A 14,510-nucleotide genomic window follows, 5' to 3' on the forward strand; every position below is an offset into this window, starting at 1 on the left:
TTCCTGTTGATAGAGTTTCCTATTGGTACAATTTTGATATCCAGGATTTTGCAATTTAGGGGGAAGTTTTTAATTTATAAAGTTTTGTTTTTGCCATTTTTATTATTATTCAGTTTTAGTGTAGTGATCTAGGATGTTGTTAGCATTACTTAACTTTTTAGAATTTGACATTTTCTTTATTGCCTGACACACACTCCATTTTCATGAATAGTCCATGGATACGTATAAAATGTTTTGATCCGCTTATGTTGGCCCACTTTTCATCTGGTGGACATTTTGTTACTGAGGATGTTTTGAACACATACCTGTAAGTGAGAATTATACTAACAATGATGAGTTTCCATCAGAAAGTATTTTCTACCAGAATTCCATTAAGCCAGTTGCAGTGAACCACATCAATAACTCAGCCCCTGGTTTGGGAGGCAGGGGGCAAGGCTTCTAGAAGCTGTAAATGGAGAACCTGAGAGAGCACTTAGGCCTGTAGTAAAAGACAAAACCCTATGGCGGCCATCCGGATTCAAGTCCTTTGTTGGACAGAGTACCTAGTTTTGGTTCCTAGCCTGAGGAGTTAACAGAATGTAAATTGGTAGCTGGCTGATGTTTTACTGAAATCTTATTTCCAGAAGAAAGAAAAAAATTTAATAAACAAAGGCCTGTAATCCTAAGAATTTCCCCAAACTACACCAATAAGAATGGGACCTGTGACAGTAGTAGTATTAGACTCTGGTTTTAAGATACATTTCTCTGATGACTTGTGAGGTTGGGCACCTGTTTATGTGTTTGTTAGCGATTTGAATATCCTCTTTTGGAAAGTGTCTGTTCAAGTCTCTTGCTAATTTTTCAATTTGGTTTTCTGTCTTTTCTTAGTGATTTGTAGGAGCTCTTTAAATATTCTAGATGTAAGCCCTTTGTCAGACATATACGTATTGTAAATATCTTTGCACTTTGTTGTTAGGTTCCATCGAGTCGGTTCCAACTCACAGTGACCCTACGTACAACAGAACAAAACACTGCCCGGTCTTGCGCCATCCTCACAGTTGTCGCTGTCTTTGAGCCTATTGTAGCCACTATGTCAGTCCATCCCATTGAGGGTCTTCCTCTTTTTCGACGACCCCCTGCTTTACCAAGCATGATGTCCTTCTCCAGGGACTGGTCCCGCGTAATAACATGTCCAAAGTATGTGAGATGAAGTGTCTCCGTCCTTGCTTCTAAGGAGCATGCTAGCTGTACTTCTTCCAAGACAGATTTGTTCATTCTTCTGGCAGTCCTTGATATATTCAATATTTTTCGTCAACACAATAATTCAAAGGCATCAGTTCTTCTTCAGTCTTTCTTATTCATTGTCCAGCTTTTGCATGCATATGAGGCAATTGAAAATATCATAGCTTGAGTCAGGTGCACTTTAGTCCTCAAAGTGACACTCTGAATTGTGTTTTCTCTCTTATTGGTATATTTTGTGGAAGAGAAGTTGTTCATTTTAATGTAACTTATCAGTTTTCTTTTCTTTTTGTTTAGTGGTTGGGGTCGTGTTAAGAAATCGTTGCCTACTTTAAGGTCATGAATTTGTTTTCCTATTTTTTTCCTAAAAGCTTCATTGTTTTGTCTTTCACATTTAGAACAGCAATCCATCTGCAATTGGTATTTTTGTATATGGTATGAGGAAGGGGTCAATACGTATTGTTTCCCACATAGATATCCGAGTGACCCAGCACCATTTATGGAAAAAGCCTTGCTTCCCTATGTACTGCAGTGTTAACTTTGTTGTAAGCAGTGACCATGTATAGACTTTTATTCTGCTTCATTGGTCAGTTTGTCTATCTATAAGTGCACCTCTTTGGTTCCCACTATTTTTGCCCTTGTAAAATAATGTTTTCTTTTGTATGTATTACTTTCCCTTACTAGGCTTATTTTCCACTACTGAGTTCCATGAACCTGATTTTAAAAAATTGGTTTAAAGATAGAAAGATAGAAAACTTCCAATTTAAAAAAAAATCAGGTTAGCATGAAGGTAAAGTTCATTACTGATTGATCTTTTTATGATAGCATTTTGCACCAAACCAAGTGTCTTCAATATATAATAGTTTAGTTAACAGATTGTTCTCCATTACAAGCTTCTAAAAAAAAAAAAAGGACCATTCCATCTATGTTGTCATCAATTTAAAAAGTTGCAGTATGAAAGCCTGCATTTACTCTTATTTTTTTCCTGCCCCATTTCACTGAACCATAACTGTGGTTGGAGAAAACCATGTATTTTCATTGTCTCTATCTTTTATTTTTTATCTGTGTTGGGCTAGTAATTTGCCAAAATAATTCCTTATCAAGATGGTAAGAGTTAAGGTTGGCAAGTTCATAACACAAACTTTAAAGAAATAAATATTGGATGTTTTGGTAGATGGCTTGTTCCCAGTTCTTCACTCCTTTCTTGTATTAGGTTTATACGTCTGTACCCTTTGCTGTGCGATTTTGCAGCTCCTCCCACTAAGGTAGACAGCTTATTTCCCTGTTGCATTGATGTTGGGCTCGGCTGTGTGATCTGCTTTGGCCAGTAGAATGGTTAGCACGTGTTGCATGAGCAGCTTAAGCATACTTGTGTGCTTTGGCTTGGCCTCTTGCCATCAGGAGAACATGCCCCAGCCAGCCACTGGTCCGGGGAGGATGCCGGGACACATGGACATGTAGCCGGCCTGAAGCCCAGCTACTCCCAGGAGCCCAGCAGACCGCACCTTGCCTACAGACTTGTGAACAGGAACTGAATGCTTATAGTCGCAGGCCAGTGAGTTATGGTGTTGTTTGTCATGCGAGATTATCTGACTCATATAAATGTGTCATTGCATTCACTCTTTTTTTATTTTATTGTGGTGAGAATATACATAACCAAACATGCCATCTCAACAATTTCTGTACGTACAATTCATAACGATCACATTCTTCATGTTGTGCAGCCGTTCTCGCTGTCTTTCCAAATCATTCCACAACCATGAGCATAAACTCAGTGCCCCCTCAGCAAACACTCCTCCTTCCCCTACTCCCTCCCACCCTAGGTAACCACTAATAATGTTTGGTTTCTATACATTTGCTTATTTCATATAAGTGAGATCATACAATATTTATCCTTTCGCGACTGACTTATTTTACTCAGCCTGATGTTTTCAAGGTTCCTCCCTGTTGTGCCATGCATCAGGACTTCATTTCTCTTTATGATTGAGTAGTATTCCATTGTGTGTGTATACCACGTTTTGTTTATCCGTTCATCTGTTGAGGGACATTTTGGTGGTTTGCACCTTTTGTTGTTGTGAAAAGTGCTGCCAGGAACATTAGTGAACAGGGTTCTGTTAGCTGCATTCACTCTTGAAGATGCTACTTCCAATGCCCCTGTGTTCCTGACGGACAGGCAGTGTTAAGGAAGTAGCGTGGTAGAAGGCACAACAGAGACAAGAATACTTACAGAATAAGAACTCTCTAGGGATAGATGTTGAATTTCCCCGTGTTTGTATGAGCCCTAATGTGCAAGGTCAGGGTAACTTTCACCTGGGGAAAAGTTATACATTCTTCTTTCCCTACTGGAAAGGTGTTTTTCTGCAAATAAAAACCTCATTGTAGTAGTGCCTAAAAGTTGATGCATATATTATACTTGGGAAGCCAAAAAAAGTGAAAAGAAAAGAAATTTTCTGTTATCTAAAGTATTTTTCTTCTTTTCTCACAGTCATTTATGTTCCAACCATCTCCCTAAAACAACTGCAGACCTTATCGCTCATTCATTCATTCATTCAGTATTTACTGAGTGCCTGTCCTGTGCTAGGCTCTGCACATACCTAGGAACTGCTCTCGTGTCTAGAGATACAGTGGTGAAGAAAACAGACACAATTCCCAGGCTTCATGGAGCCTACATTTTAGTGGGGAAGTCAGATTGTAAATAAGATAAATAGTATACTAGATAGTTAAAAAATGCTAAGAAGAAAAAGCAAGAAGTGGTATTACAAAATATGTTGTTGGGTGCTGTCAAGTCGATTCTGACTCATAGAGACCCCACGTGACAGAGTAGAACTGCCCCGTAGGGTTTTCTAGGTGGTAAACTTTACGGAAGCAGATCACCAAGTGTTTTCTCCTTCGGAGCTGCTGGGTGGGTTCAAACTGCCAACCTTTCAGTTAGCAGCTGAGTGCTTAACTATTTGTGCCACCAGGGCTCTTTGGTGATAAGAGCAAGGGGTGATGAAAAGGGGTTGAATTCTGGGTATATTTTGAAGGTAGAGCCTTCTAAAGGATTTGCTGACAAACCGGATGTAAGATGTGAAAGAGAGAGGAGTCAACAATAGCCCTGTATATCTCAAAGAATGGAATGGCCACGAACTGAGGAAGACTGTAGAGAGACCTGTTTTAAAAGGATATGGGTAGCTCAGTCTTGGACAGAAGAAGTTTGAGATTATCTGTTTGACACGTAGAGATGTCAAACAGGCAATTGGATATTGGGGTCTAGATTTCCAGGCAAGGCCCAGGCTAGGGATATACATTTAGAAGCCATCAGCATGTAGCTGGATTTAAACCCAGGAGACAGAGTGTGTAGGTAGAGAAGAGGAGGGACCACAGGCCAAGCCCCTGGGCATTATGGGGAGGAGGAGGAACTAGTAAAAGAAACCGTGAAGGAACTGCTGGAAAGGCAGTAGGGAAATTAGTCCAGCACGATGTTCTGAAAGCCCAAGATGCAGAATAACTCTCGACCTCTTTGTAATACGAATGCCTTTTCCCCATTTGTTTCCTGGCCAGTGCTGTGGCGTCTTCTCCAGCCAGAAAAATGAAAGTGTTCAGGAACTTAAAACTTCTTCTCTGGAAGAATTTCCTCTTAAAGGTAGGTACATAACTGTGGAAAAAATGTAAGTCCTTGGGAGGGACTGAGGAGCCCTGGTGGTGCAGTGGTTAAGTGCTTGGCTGCTAACCGAAAGGTTGGTGATTCAAACCCCTCAGCTGCTCCTCAGGAGAAAGATGTGGCAGTCTGCTTCCTTAAAGATTTACAGCCCTGGAAACCCTGTGGGGCAGTTCTACTCTGTCCTGTACGGTCGCTGTGAGTCGGAATGTCTATGTTAAATTGGTTTCCAATAATGAGTTAAAGAAAAATTAGGAACTTTACTTGTAAATGGGCCCTTTTCTAGCAAACAAGCCATGGTTAACCGTAATTATTAAAAATGGCATCATTGGTACTGATTTCTCTCTACCGGTGTTACAGAAAAGCTAAAAGGAAATGTTTCTAGGCAGTTCTCTATTTTTTCTTTTTCATGCTTTGTGCAGGGAAGCTGGAAAAAGTAAGGGGTTCTTGCTGGAAGACTGTTCACCATAGAGAGATTTATACCTGTGTTCTGTTTCAGACTAACATATGGCTTTTGTTCTTTATTTTAGAAGCGGAAGCCTCTGATTACAGCTCTTGAAGTCTTGATGCCATTATTATTTTCTACAATTGTAATGTATCTTCGTTTCAATAGTTTGCCAAGAAAAAGACCTCCTTCCAACTACCAACCAATTGATATCAGCTCACTGCCAGGATTCTTCTATCATTATCCTGTGAAAAACAAATTTCAGCTAGTTTATATCCCTTCCAAAAGTGAAACTTTGAAGACTATCACAGAAATGGTGGAGAAAAGCTTTGATGTTGATTTTGAAGGTTAGACATTAAGATGGGATAAGGATAAGGGAGGCATTTTATAAAGTATCGCTTGAAGTTTTTCCTAAGAGTTCTTATGACAGCGATTCCAGTTCTGGGCTCTTCGGATACTAAAGAGGCGATAGAAGCCGCAGTTGAGGGGAAGTAGCCCGTGTGGGTTTTATCTTTCAGAAGACACGATGGAAACACGTGTATTTACGTTTCAAGGCTAATTAAAATTTAAATAGTTGTGTTTTTAACTCACTATAGTCAAACCAGTTACTCAAACTAATCAGAAGCTCTGATTGAGAGTTATTATATGTCTCTGACTAATAAGAAATGGAAAACTTTCAAAGATTCTGAAATAGCCTTCTAACTGTTCTCTCTGCTTCTCATTTCCCATTCCAATCCAGTCTCCAAGTGGAGGCAGAAAGATTGTCATTAAATGATTAATAGTGGCTTAGTCTCCTGCGTTACCCCCTTCAGTGGTTCCCGTTGCACTGATACTAAAGCAGGCCCTTCCCCAGTGCCCACGAAGTTCTTCAGGATCTGGCCCTACTTTGATCTCCAGTCTTATCTAGATTCACTTTTCTCCATGCTCCCACCTTACAGTTCCTACAGTTTGCTTCCTGCCTCAGGGCCTTTGCACAGGCTGCTCATGACAGAATGCTTTGCCCCTAGCAGTTCCCATGGGTTGCCCTTTCTTATCCTTCAGGTTTCAGCTGAAATGGCACCCTATTTCTCTCTGGGGGCCTGATCCCTCTCCCCGTCTCAGCCCATGTATTTCTGGTGGTGTTGACTCCACTCTGGACTGAAGATGGATCAAGTAACCTATGTCTAAGCCAGTCTACGCATTGCAGGCGCCCCCCTTGTGACAGTGATTTGTTTAGGGAGGGCACTTAACTCAGTCTGAGTCAATGAAACACAGCGAGATTTTTGCTGAGAACTTCCTGGAAAGAGATTATTGCTGTTTTACTTTGTAACATGGCAGGTAGGTTATTTGGATCCGCCCTCCTCTTGTAAACCAAATGCTGGATAAAATACTAAAAATATATTATTATTTTTTCTTTTTTTTATTATAGTTTAGATGAAGGTTTACAGAGCAGATTAGTTTCTCTTAAACAGTTAATACACGTATTGGTTCGTGACATTGTGTTTATGTCAACACTCTCCCCTCCTCGACCTTGGGTTCCCCATTACCCGCTTTCCTGTCCCCTCCTGCCTTCTCGTCCTTGCCCCGGGGCTGGGGTGCCCTTTTAGTCTCGTTTTGTTTTATGTGCCCGTCTAATCTCTGGCTGAAGGATGAACCTCAGGAGTGACTTCAGTACACCCATGGGGCCATACTCTTGGGGTTTCAGTAAGTTTGGTCTTTTTTTTTTTGTGAGTTAGAATTTTGTTCTACATTTTTCTCCAGCTCTGTCCAGGACCCTGTATTGTGATCCCTGTCAGAGCAGTTGGTGGTGGTAGCCGGGCACTATTTAGTTATCCTGGACTCAGTCTGGTGGAAGCTGTGGTAGTTATGGTCCATTAGTCCTTTGGGCTAATCTTTCTCTTGTGTCTTTGGTTTTCTTCATTCTCCCTTGCTCCAGATGGGGTGGGACCAGTGGAGTATCTTAGATGGCCGCTCCCAAGCTTTTGAGACCCCAAACGCTACTCACCAAAGTAGGATGTAGAACATTTTCTTTATAAACTATGTTATGCCAGTTGAGCTAGATGTCCCCTTAAAAATATATTCTTGGAAGCATTGAAGAATGAAAAAAATAGTAAGGATCTATGTAGACAAAAAATCTAGGGTAAAATATTTTATTATTTGTGATTGATTACTTGAGTGTTCATTTGATAAATATTTACTACACTGAAAATTTGTGTTTTATATGTCTTTGTGTTTGTATGTTATTTTTCACAACTTAACAATGCGTATATATTTAAAATGAAACCTAAATACTGTTAAGGAAACAAAGACCAAAAAACCACAAATAGGAAAAAAATGAAAAAAATTCACTCATAATCCTATCATCCAGATATAAGTGCTGTTTAATATCTTGTGTACATCCTTCCCTTTTTCTAACCATGTAATAAAAAAAAATAGGGTCATATTGTGTGAACTATTTTGTAGTCATATTTTTTATTTACTATATTGTAAACTTTAGGTTATTAGGTATTTTCCTAAATAAAAAATTCTAGGTGAAAGAAAGAAACCAAAGAGGTCAATGTAGGCCCTAAGCTTTTGATGAAACTTGCATCATATTAGGGGAAATCGAACTGTAGTTTTCATAGCCTTGTAAGGTATAGAGGTAAAGAAGACAAAGTCAAGGTCCATTCAAGGTAGAATGTCTAATAGGAAACTATCTCCCCATAAAACTGGGACCCCAAATGCCTATACCTTAGTGTAGGTAGAACTGAGAATAAACATGCCCCATCCCTACCCTTAAGGGACTTCATGGAATGTTGCCTTGGAACTGAGAAGAGCAGGGAGGGGGAGCCCATCCCTGAGATTTGCAGCTCAAATTCGTATCACCTGGTTGTCCAGAGAGAGAGAGAAAGAAAGAAAGAAAACCCTTCAAACTATGAAGTGAGTCTCGGACTGGCAGATGCAAATGTAATTTTCTCTGTAGGAACCTACCTTCATTCTATATCTTTGAGATATATATTGAATATTAAATACTAGAACCTACCTTCATTCTATATCTCAAAGAAAACTCACCAAAAATGTATCAAAGTCAATGAGCAGCACACAATCAAAAATAGTCAAACACAGTAGGAAACAAGACACCAAGAATGACAACCAGTATAAACAACAGACAGCAAAAACAGAACTGTAAACACCTCAGATAATAGAAATTATTAGTTTTACATTATAAAATCACTGTGTTTATTAGGTTTGAAGAAATAAAACAACCTAAAAGTATCTGTAGGTAGCGTGTCAGTATAAAGAGTCACCTAGCAGATCTGGAAAAAAAAAAAAGAAGAACCAAATAGAACTTCTAGAAATGAAAAATAAAATAACCACAATTTAGAACTTAGCTGAAGATAAAACTAGTGAACTGGAAGACAGATATAAAGAAGAGGTTTGGAATGTAATGCAGATAAAAATACAGACAATATAGGAGAGAGAGAGACATGGAGGATAAAATGAGAAGGACTAATATGTTTACTTCAAGTTCCAGGAGAAAGGAGAGAATGGTGTAGAGGCAATATTTGAAGATACACTTCTTAAGAATTTTTCAAAAGTGATGAAATTCATCCATTCACAGAAAAAAAAATAAGTCAATACCTAGATACATAGGGCTGAGCAAATAATCCGAGAAGCTGGACTATATGAAGACGAACAGGGCATCAGGATTGGAGAAAGACTCATTAACAACCTGCATTATGTAGTTGACGCAACCTTGCTTGCTGAAAGTGAAGAGGACTTGAAACACTTACTGATGAAGATCAAAGACCACAGCCTTCAGTATGGATTACACCTCAACATAAAGAAAACAAAAATCCTCACACCTGGACCAATAAGCAACATCACGATAAACAGAGAAAAGATTGAAGTTGTCAAGGATTTCATTTTACTTGGATCCACAATCAACACCCATGGAAGCATCAGCCAAGAAGTCAAAAGACACATTGCATTGGGCAAATGTACTGAAAAAGACCTCTTTAAAGTGTTGAAAAGCAAAGATGTCACTTTGAAGACTAAGGTGCGCCCAACCCAAGCCATGGAATTTTCAATAGCATCATATGCACGCAAAAGCTGGATAATGAATAAGGAAGACTGAAGAAGAATTGAGGCCTTTGAATTGTGGCGTTGGCAAAGAATATTGAATATACCGTGGACTGCCAAAAGAAAGAACAAATCTGTCTTGGAAGAAGTACAACCAGAGTGCTCCTGAAAAATAAGGATGGTGGAGACTACGTCTTACATACTTTGGACATGTTGTTAGGAGGGATCAGTCCCTGGAGAAGGACATCATGCTTGGTAAAGTAGAGGGCCATCGAAAAAGAGGAAAACCTTCAATGAGATGGATTGACACAGTGGCTGCAACAATGGGCTCAAGCATAAGAACAATTGTGAGTGTGGTGCAGGACCGGGCAGTGTTTTGTTCCGTGGTGTGTGGGGTCGCTATGGGTTGGAACCAACTCGACAGCACCTAACAACAACAATGACGACAGCTATATAGGAGTAAAACTGCAAAACATTAATGACAAAACGAAAATCTCAAAAGCCAACTAAGAAAGAAGACATAACTTTCAAAGGAGCAAAAGTTAAACTGATAGCTGAGTTTTTAAGAGCAATAGTGAATGCTGGAAGAGAATGGGTTAATATCTTCAGTGTGCAGAAAACAAATAATTGCCAATCTAGAATTCTATACCTAGGAAAATACGCTTCAAGAATAAGAACGATACCAGCACATTTTAAACAAACAAACGAAAAAGATTATTTACCATCAGTAGACTCTACTGAAAAAAATAGTAAAAGGTGTACTTCAGGCAGAAGAAAAGTGATCCCAGATGGAAGATCTAAGATGTAATAAGGAATGAAGAAAAAGGCAAAGGTAATATATGGATAAATCTAAACAAGTGTTGCATTATACTATAATAATAACGTCTTGTGGACTTAGAAAAAGAAAAGACGATTAAAATACATACCAACAATAATATATGTCAGTGAAGGGACAATCCTGGGGGTCACCACGTTTATTTCTCTTTTCTCAAAGGTCACAATCCTGTGCTGCTTACTGTCCGTTACCTGAAAAAGTCGATGCATTTTTGGGTCAAGTTTTATTGTTATTTACGGAAGAAGGGTAAACCAAGTCTCTGTTCCTCTATCATGGCCAGAAGTATAAGTCATAGATGATTTTTTAAAAAGAACAAAAGAAATGGGACAGAGATTGTGTCATGATGTAGGATTGAGGAGCCTGTGGTAGGTAAATGACTTCACCATTTAACCTTTGATAGCGTTAGAATTTCTTACCATGTGCATGCCTTATGTTTTCAATTGAAAAAAAACCTAGTTAATAAAACATTAGTATTCTCAGATTTGAGAAAATATTGCTGCTCCAAAACAAAACAGACTCTTATGAAAAGGAAACAAACAGAAAGGGGTCTTGAAAATGAAAAATGATTATTAAAATAACTTTCATGGAAATAATAGAATGGACATGCTTAAAGTCTGACAGGTGATCCAGAAGGTAGAGTCAAGGAAATCTCTGAGAATGTAAAGCAAAAGGAGAAAGAAATGGAAAATATGAGAGCAAAGTTAATAGGCATGAAGGCCAGATCTGGAAGTCTACCTTCATCTACCAGGAGTCCCAGGAGGAAGAAAAGCAGATGGCTAAGGGGAAGGAAAAAACCATCAAAAGAATTTCTAAAGGAACACTTGAAGCTTCAGATTCAAAGGGTTTCACTAGTTCCAAGCAGGAAAACAAAAATAAGGCAAACTGAGATACATGTTAGTGATGTTTCTGAACTTCGTGGGATAAAGAAATAGAAGTCCTAAAAGCTTTCAGAGAGGAAAACCAGGTTACCTACAGAGAAGCAGACATTGCACTCAGCAACACTGGATGCTAAATCGTGTAGTAACGCCTTCAGCATTCTGAGGAAGAATTACTTTCAAGGAGAATTTTATATCAGACTCTCAAGTTTGAGGACAATTAGGTGTGGAAATGATTTCTTTCATCAGAGCAGCTAATATTATTTTGTTTTCCATTTTGGATGGTGGTTAAGACCTTGAAGAGAAGGGTGATATGGAGTGATAGTAATTTCCTCGTAAACGTGGGTAAGCATTGGGTCCAGCCACCTGTATGTACCAAGTGCTGCCTAGCTAAGGAAAGCTGGACTACACAGAGGTTTCCAGAGCCTCAAAGAGATGTAGACCGTTATTATTTTACTTTGTATTCCCGTTATCCAGCATAGTTCTTAGCATCTTGTATGCTTGTGTGTTTGCAGAATGAATGAATGAATGAGTGAGTGAGTGAGGTTTGCCCTTCCTTAATTGAGAAGTAAACTGGCAATCTTCTTCGGCAGAGGGGGAGGAGGGGATTGAGCAACGCTGGCTTCAGCTAATCACTCAACTGACTGGATTTCTCTCTCTCTAGTTCGAGGCTATCATTCGGAGCCTGCATTTGAAAGTTATATAATTAACGATCCCAGTGCTTTCTACATACTGACTGGAATTGTTTTTGATCATAGCTTCAACGGCAGCAAGGATCCCCTGCCCCTCTCGGTAAGAACATTTGTTCCCTAACATCTCACAGCTCCGCAGCCTGACCTTGTAACCCACTCCTCGCTCCTCCGCTGGGATCTGCTTCCGCTGTCAGCTAGCTGCCATGCTGTTTGCAGAGGGGATGCAAGAATGCCGCCATGTCCAGGGCCCATTTTAGACTTTGAGTTCCCTTCCAGTTTTCTGATTCTTTAAGAGAGGAGACTTGCTCCAAGCAAGCCTCTGTCCTGAGCGTACAGGACTGCGTATGTTCAGTTGCTTGATTACAAAAGCCGAATGTTAGGAGTGCGGACTCCGACACCAGACGCCATAGGTTTGAATCCTGGGTCTGCAACTTACTAGCTGTGTGACCTTGGGAAAGTTAGTAGCGTTTCTGGGCCTCAGTTCCCTTTTCAGTGTGATTGGGTTCACATTGGTACTTAACTCCTAGAGTTGTTGCAAGGGTTAAATGAGTTTATGACTGTAAAGTGCTTAGAACAGGGCCCAGAACAGGGATTTTTCACAAGGATTAATTACTATTGCTGTCATTGTTGTTAATCTCGTGCGATGTCAGACGTGGTAGGTTTATTTGTTTTTTTAAGGGAGAGGCAGTGTTTTAAACATGGGATTATCTGGCTTCTGTTTTGGGATGGGAAAACCAGTGTAGTACCTTTGCTTTGTGCTGTACAGTCTAGGTAATGATCGATGGACTGTTAGAACTTGCACGGAATACTGGTAGGTGGTGCGAGAGGTAATAATAAAATAACCAACGTCTTTCAAGCACTGACTAAAGCCAGTCACATTGCAGGGACCCTCTCATTTAATCCTACAACAACCTGTGAGGGAAGTGCTGTTAATATCATCCCATTTTACTGATGAGGAAACTGAGGCAACAAAGGTTAAGTAACTTGCCTGAAGTGACATGGCTATTCAGTAGGAGAGTTTGGATTTGGATCCAGGAGGTCTGAGCCCTTCTGCAGCACTCCCTTCCAGAAGGTGGCAAAGCAGCCCACTGTCTTGAGTCCCTCCCGTGGGTACTGACGTGTGCTTCCTTGGGGGACATTTCCCAGGGTGGGCGCCTTTCCTCCAGGAGCTGACATGACCCTACCTTTGCTATGTCCTGCGCCTTTTCTGAGGTTCAGTATCTCCTGACAACATTTTTTTCTCTTTACTCTTCATAGGTCAGGTATTCCTTGCGTTTCAGCAGCATCATGAGGAATTTTTTATTCTTGAGGGTAGTAATCCCTCAAGATTATGCCGAAGGCTGGAGCACATCCTTTCTTTATCCTCCGAATCCAGGCGATGAGCCCCGGGAGCAGGCATTTAACGATGGGGGCAGTCCTGGTGAGGAGGCCGGCCGCTCCCGACAGTGGCATGTGTCTGTGGTGTGTTTGTGTCGGTTCTGCTCTCTGAACACTGGCTAAGCTAGCATTCCGGAAAAGGCTGAAGGAATCGCCTCTATAAATGTGGCCCACGGTAAAATCCTTACAACCCAGTGTCAGTTAAAGAGGCAGGCATGTGTGTGACTGCTTTGTAATGATGTTGCATAGTTTGAAGGAAGGGTCCAAGCATTTCATAGGAGCAATGAGTGAGTCCCTTCTTTATGTTTCTGTATTTATTAACTTTCTGTTGATAAAAATGTGTATGTGCAATTGAAGTGGCCTTAATTCTATGAGTTGCTAACACTCCTATAAAATGATCTCCACGCCACCTCTTCTCTATCTCAGGCCTTTGGCCTCCTGCCACCCTTTTCCCAGTGTCTCAATTAGCCGTTCTAACAGAAATAACACAAGTGGGTGACTCTAACCAACAGAAATTTATGTTCTCACCATTTAGGAGGTTCCTTGTTGTTGTTGTGTACCATGGAGTTGACTCTGACTCATAGTGATCCTACACAGCAGAGCAGAGCTGCCCCATAGGGTTTCCTAGGCTGTAATCTTTAGGGGAGCAGATCGCCAGGTCCTTTCTCCCTTGGAGCTGCTGGTGGGTTCCAACCACCGACCTTTCAGTTAGCAGCCGAGAGCTCGCTTAACCATTATGCCACCAGGGTTCCTTTATAGGAGGCTAGAAGCCTGAATTCAGGGCACTGGCTCTAGGGGAAGACTTTCCCTCTGTGTCTGCCCTGGGGGAAGATCCTTGTCTCTTTTCAGTGTCTGTTCCTTGGTTCCTCGGTGACCTTCATGTGGCATGGCATGTGTCTTCCACCATCTGTGCTTGCTTCTGTGCCTAATCTGCTCCACTCTTTTGTATCTCAGAAGTGATGATGGGTTTAAAACACGCCCTACACTGATACTGCCTCGTTAACATAGTAAAGAAACCTCTATTCTCAAACGGGGATTATATCCACGGGTATGAAAATAAAAAACCAAAACGATTGCCGTCAGGTCGATTTCGACTCGGCAACCTTCCAGGACAGAGTAGAACTGCCATAGGGTTTCCAAGGAGTGACTGGTGGATTCGAACTGCCAGCTTTTGGTTAGCAGCGGAGCTCTTAACCACTACACCACCAGGGCTCCCTCCACAGGTATAGGGGTTAGGATTTCAACACGTATTTTGTGGGAACACAGTTCAATCCCTAACACCCAGGGAACCTCTTGCCCCCTGAGCATGGCTCCCCATGATTGACAGTCTGGGGTGTATGCTGCAATCTAAACAGATTTATTTTTTAGCTTTTTATTGACACATGAC

At 40.7% G+C, this 14,510-nt stretch overlaps 1 protein-coding gene across 1 annotated transcript in view; it reads left to right on the forward strand.

Annotated features, from left to right (window-relative positions):
• Positions 1–4,789: 4,789 nt before the first annotated feature.
• LOC101351480 (ATP-binding cassette sub-family A member 17-like) overlaps positions 4,790–14,510 on the forward strand; it is an 84,656-nt gene continuing 74,935 nt past the window's right edge. Inside the window, exons 1-4 of the mRNA XM_012554588.1 lie at positions 4,790–4,843; positions 5,389–5,650; positions 11,719–11,846; positions 13,004–13,166. Of these exons, the coding sequence (XP_012410042.1) occupies positions 4,790–4,843; positions 5,389–5,650; positions 11,719–11,846; positions 13,004–13,166 (607 nt within the window). The remainder of the gene's footprint in view (positions 4,844–5,388; positions 5,651–11,718; positions 11,847–13,003; positions 13,167–14,510) is intronic.

The sequence above is a fragment of the Trichechus manatus genome, unplaced genomic scaffold, assembly GCF_000243295.1.
Source record: "Trichechus manatus latirostris isolate Lorelei unplaced genomic scaffold, TriManLat1.0 scaffold00024, whole genome shotgun sequence".
NCBI classification, from domain to species: Eukaryota; Metazoa; Chordata; class Mammalia; order Sirenia; family Trichechidae; genus Trichechus; species Trichechus manatus.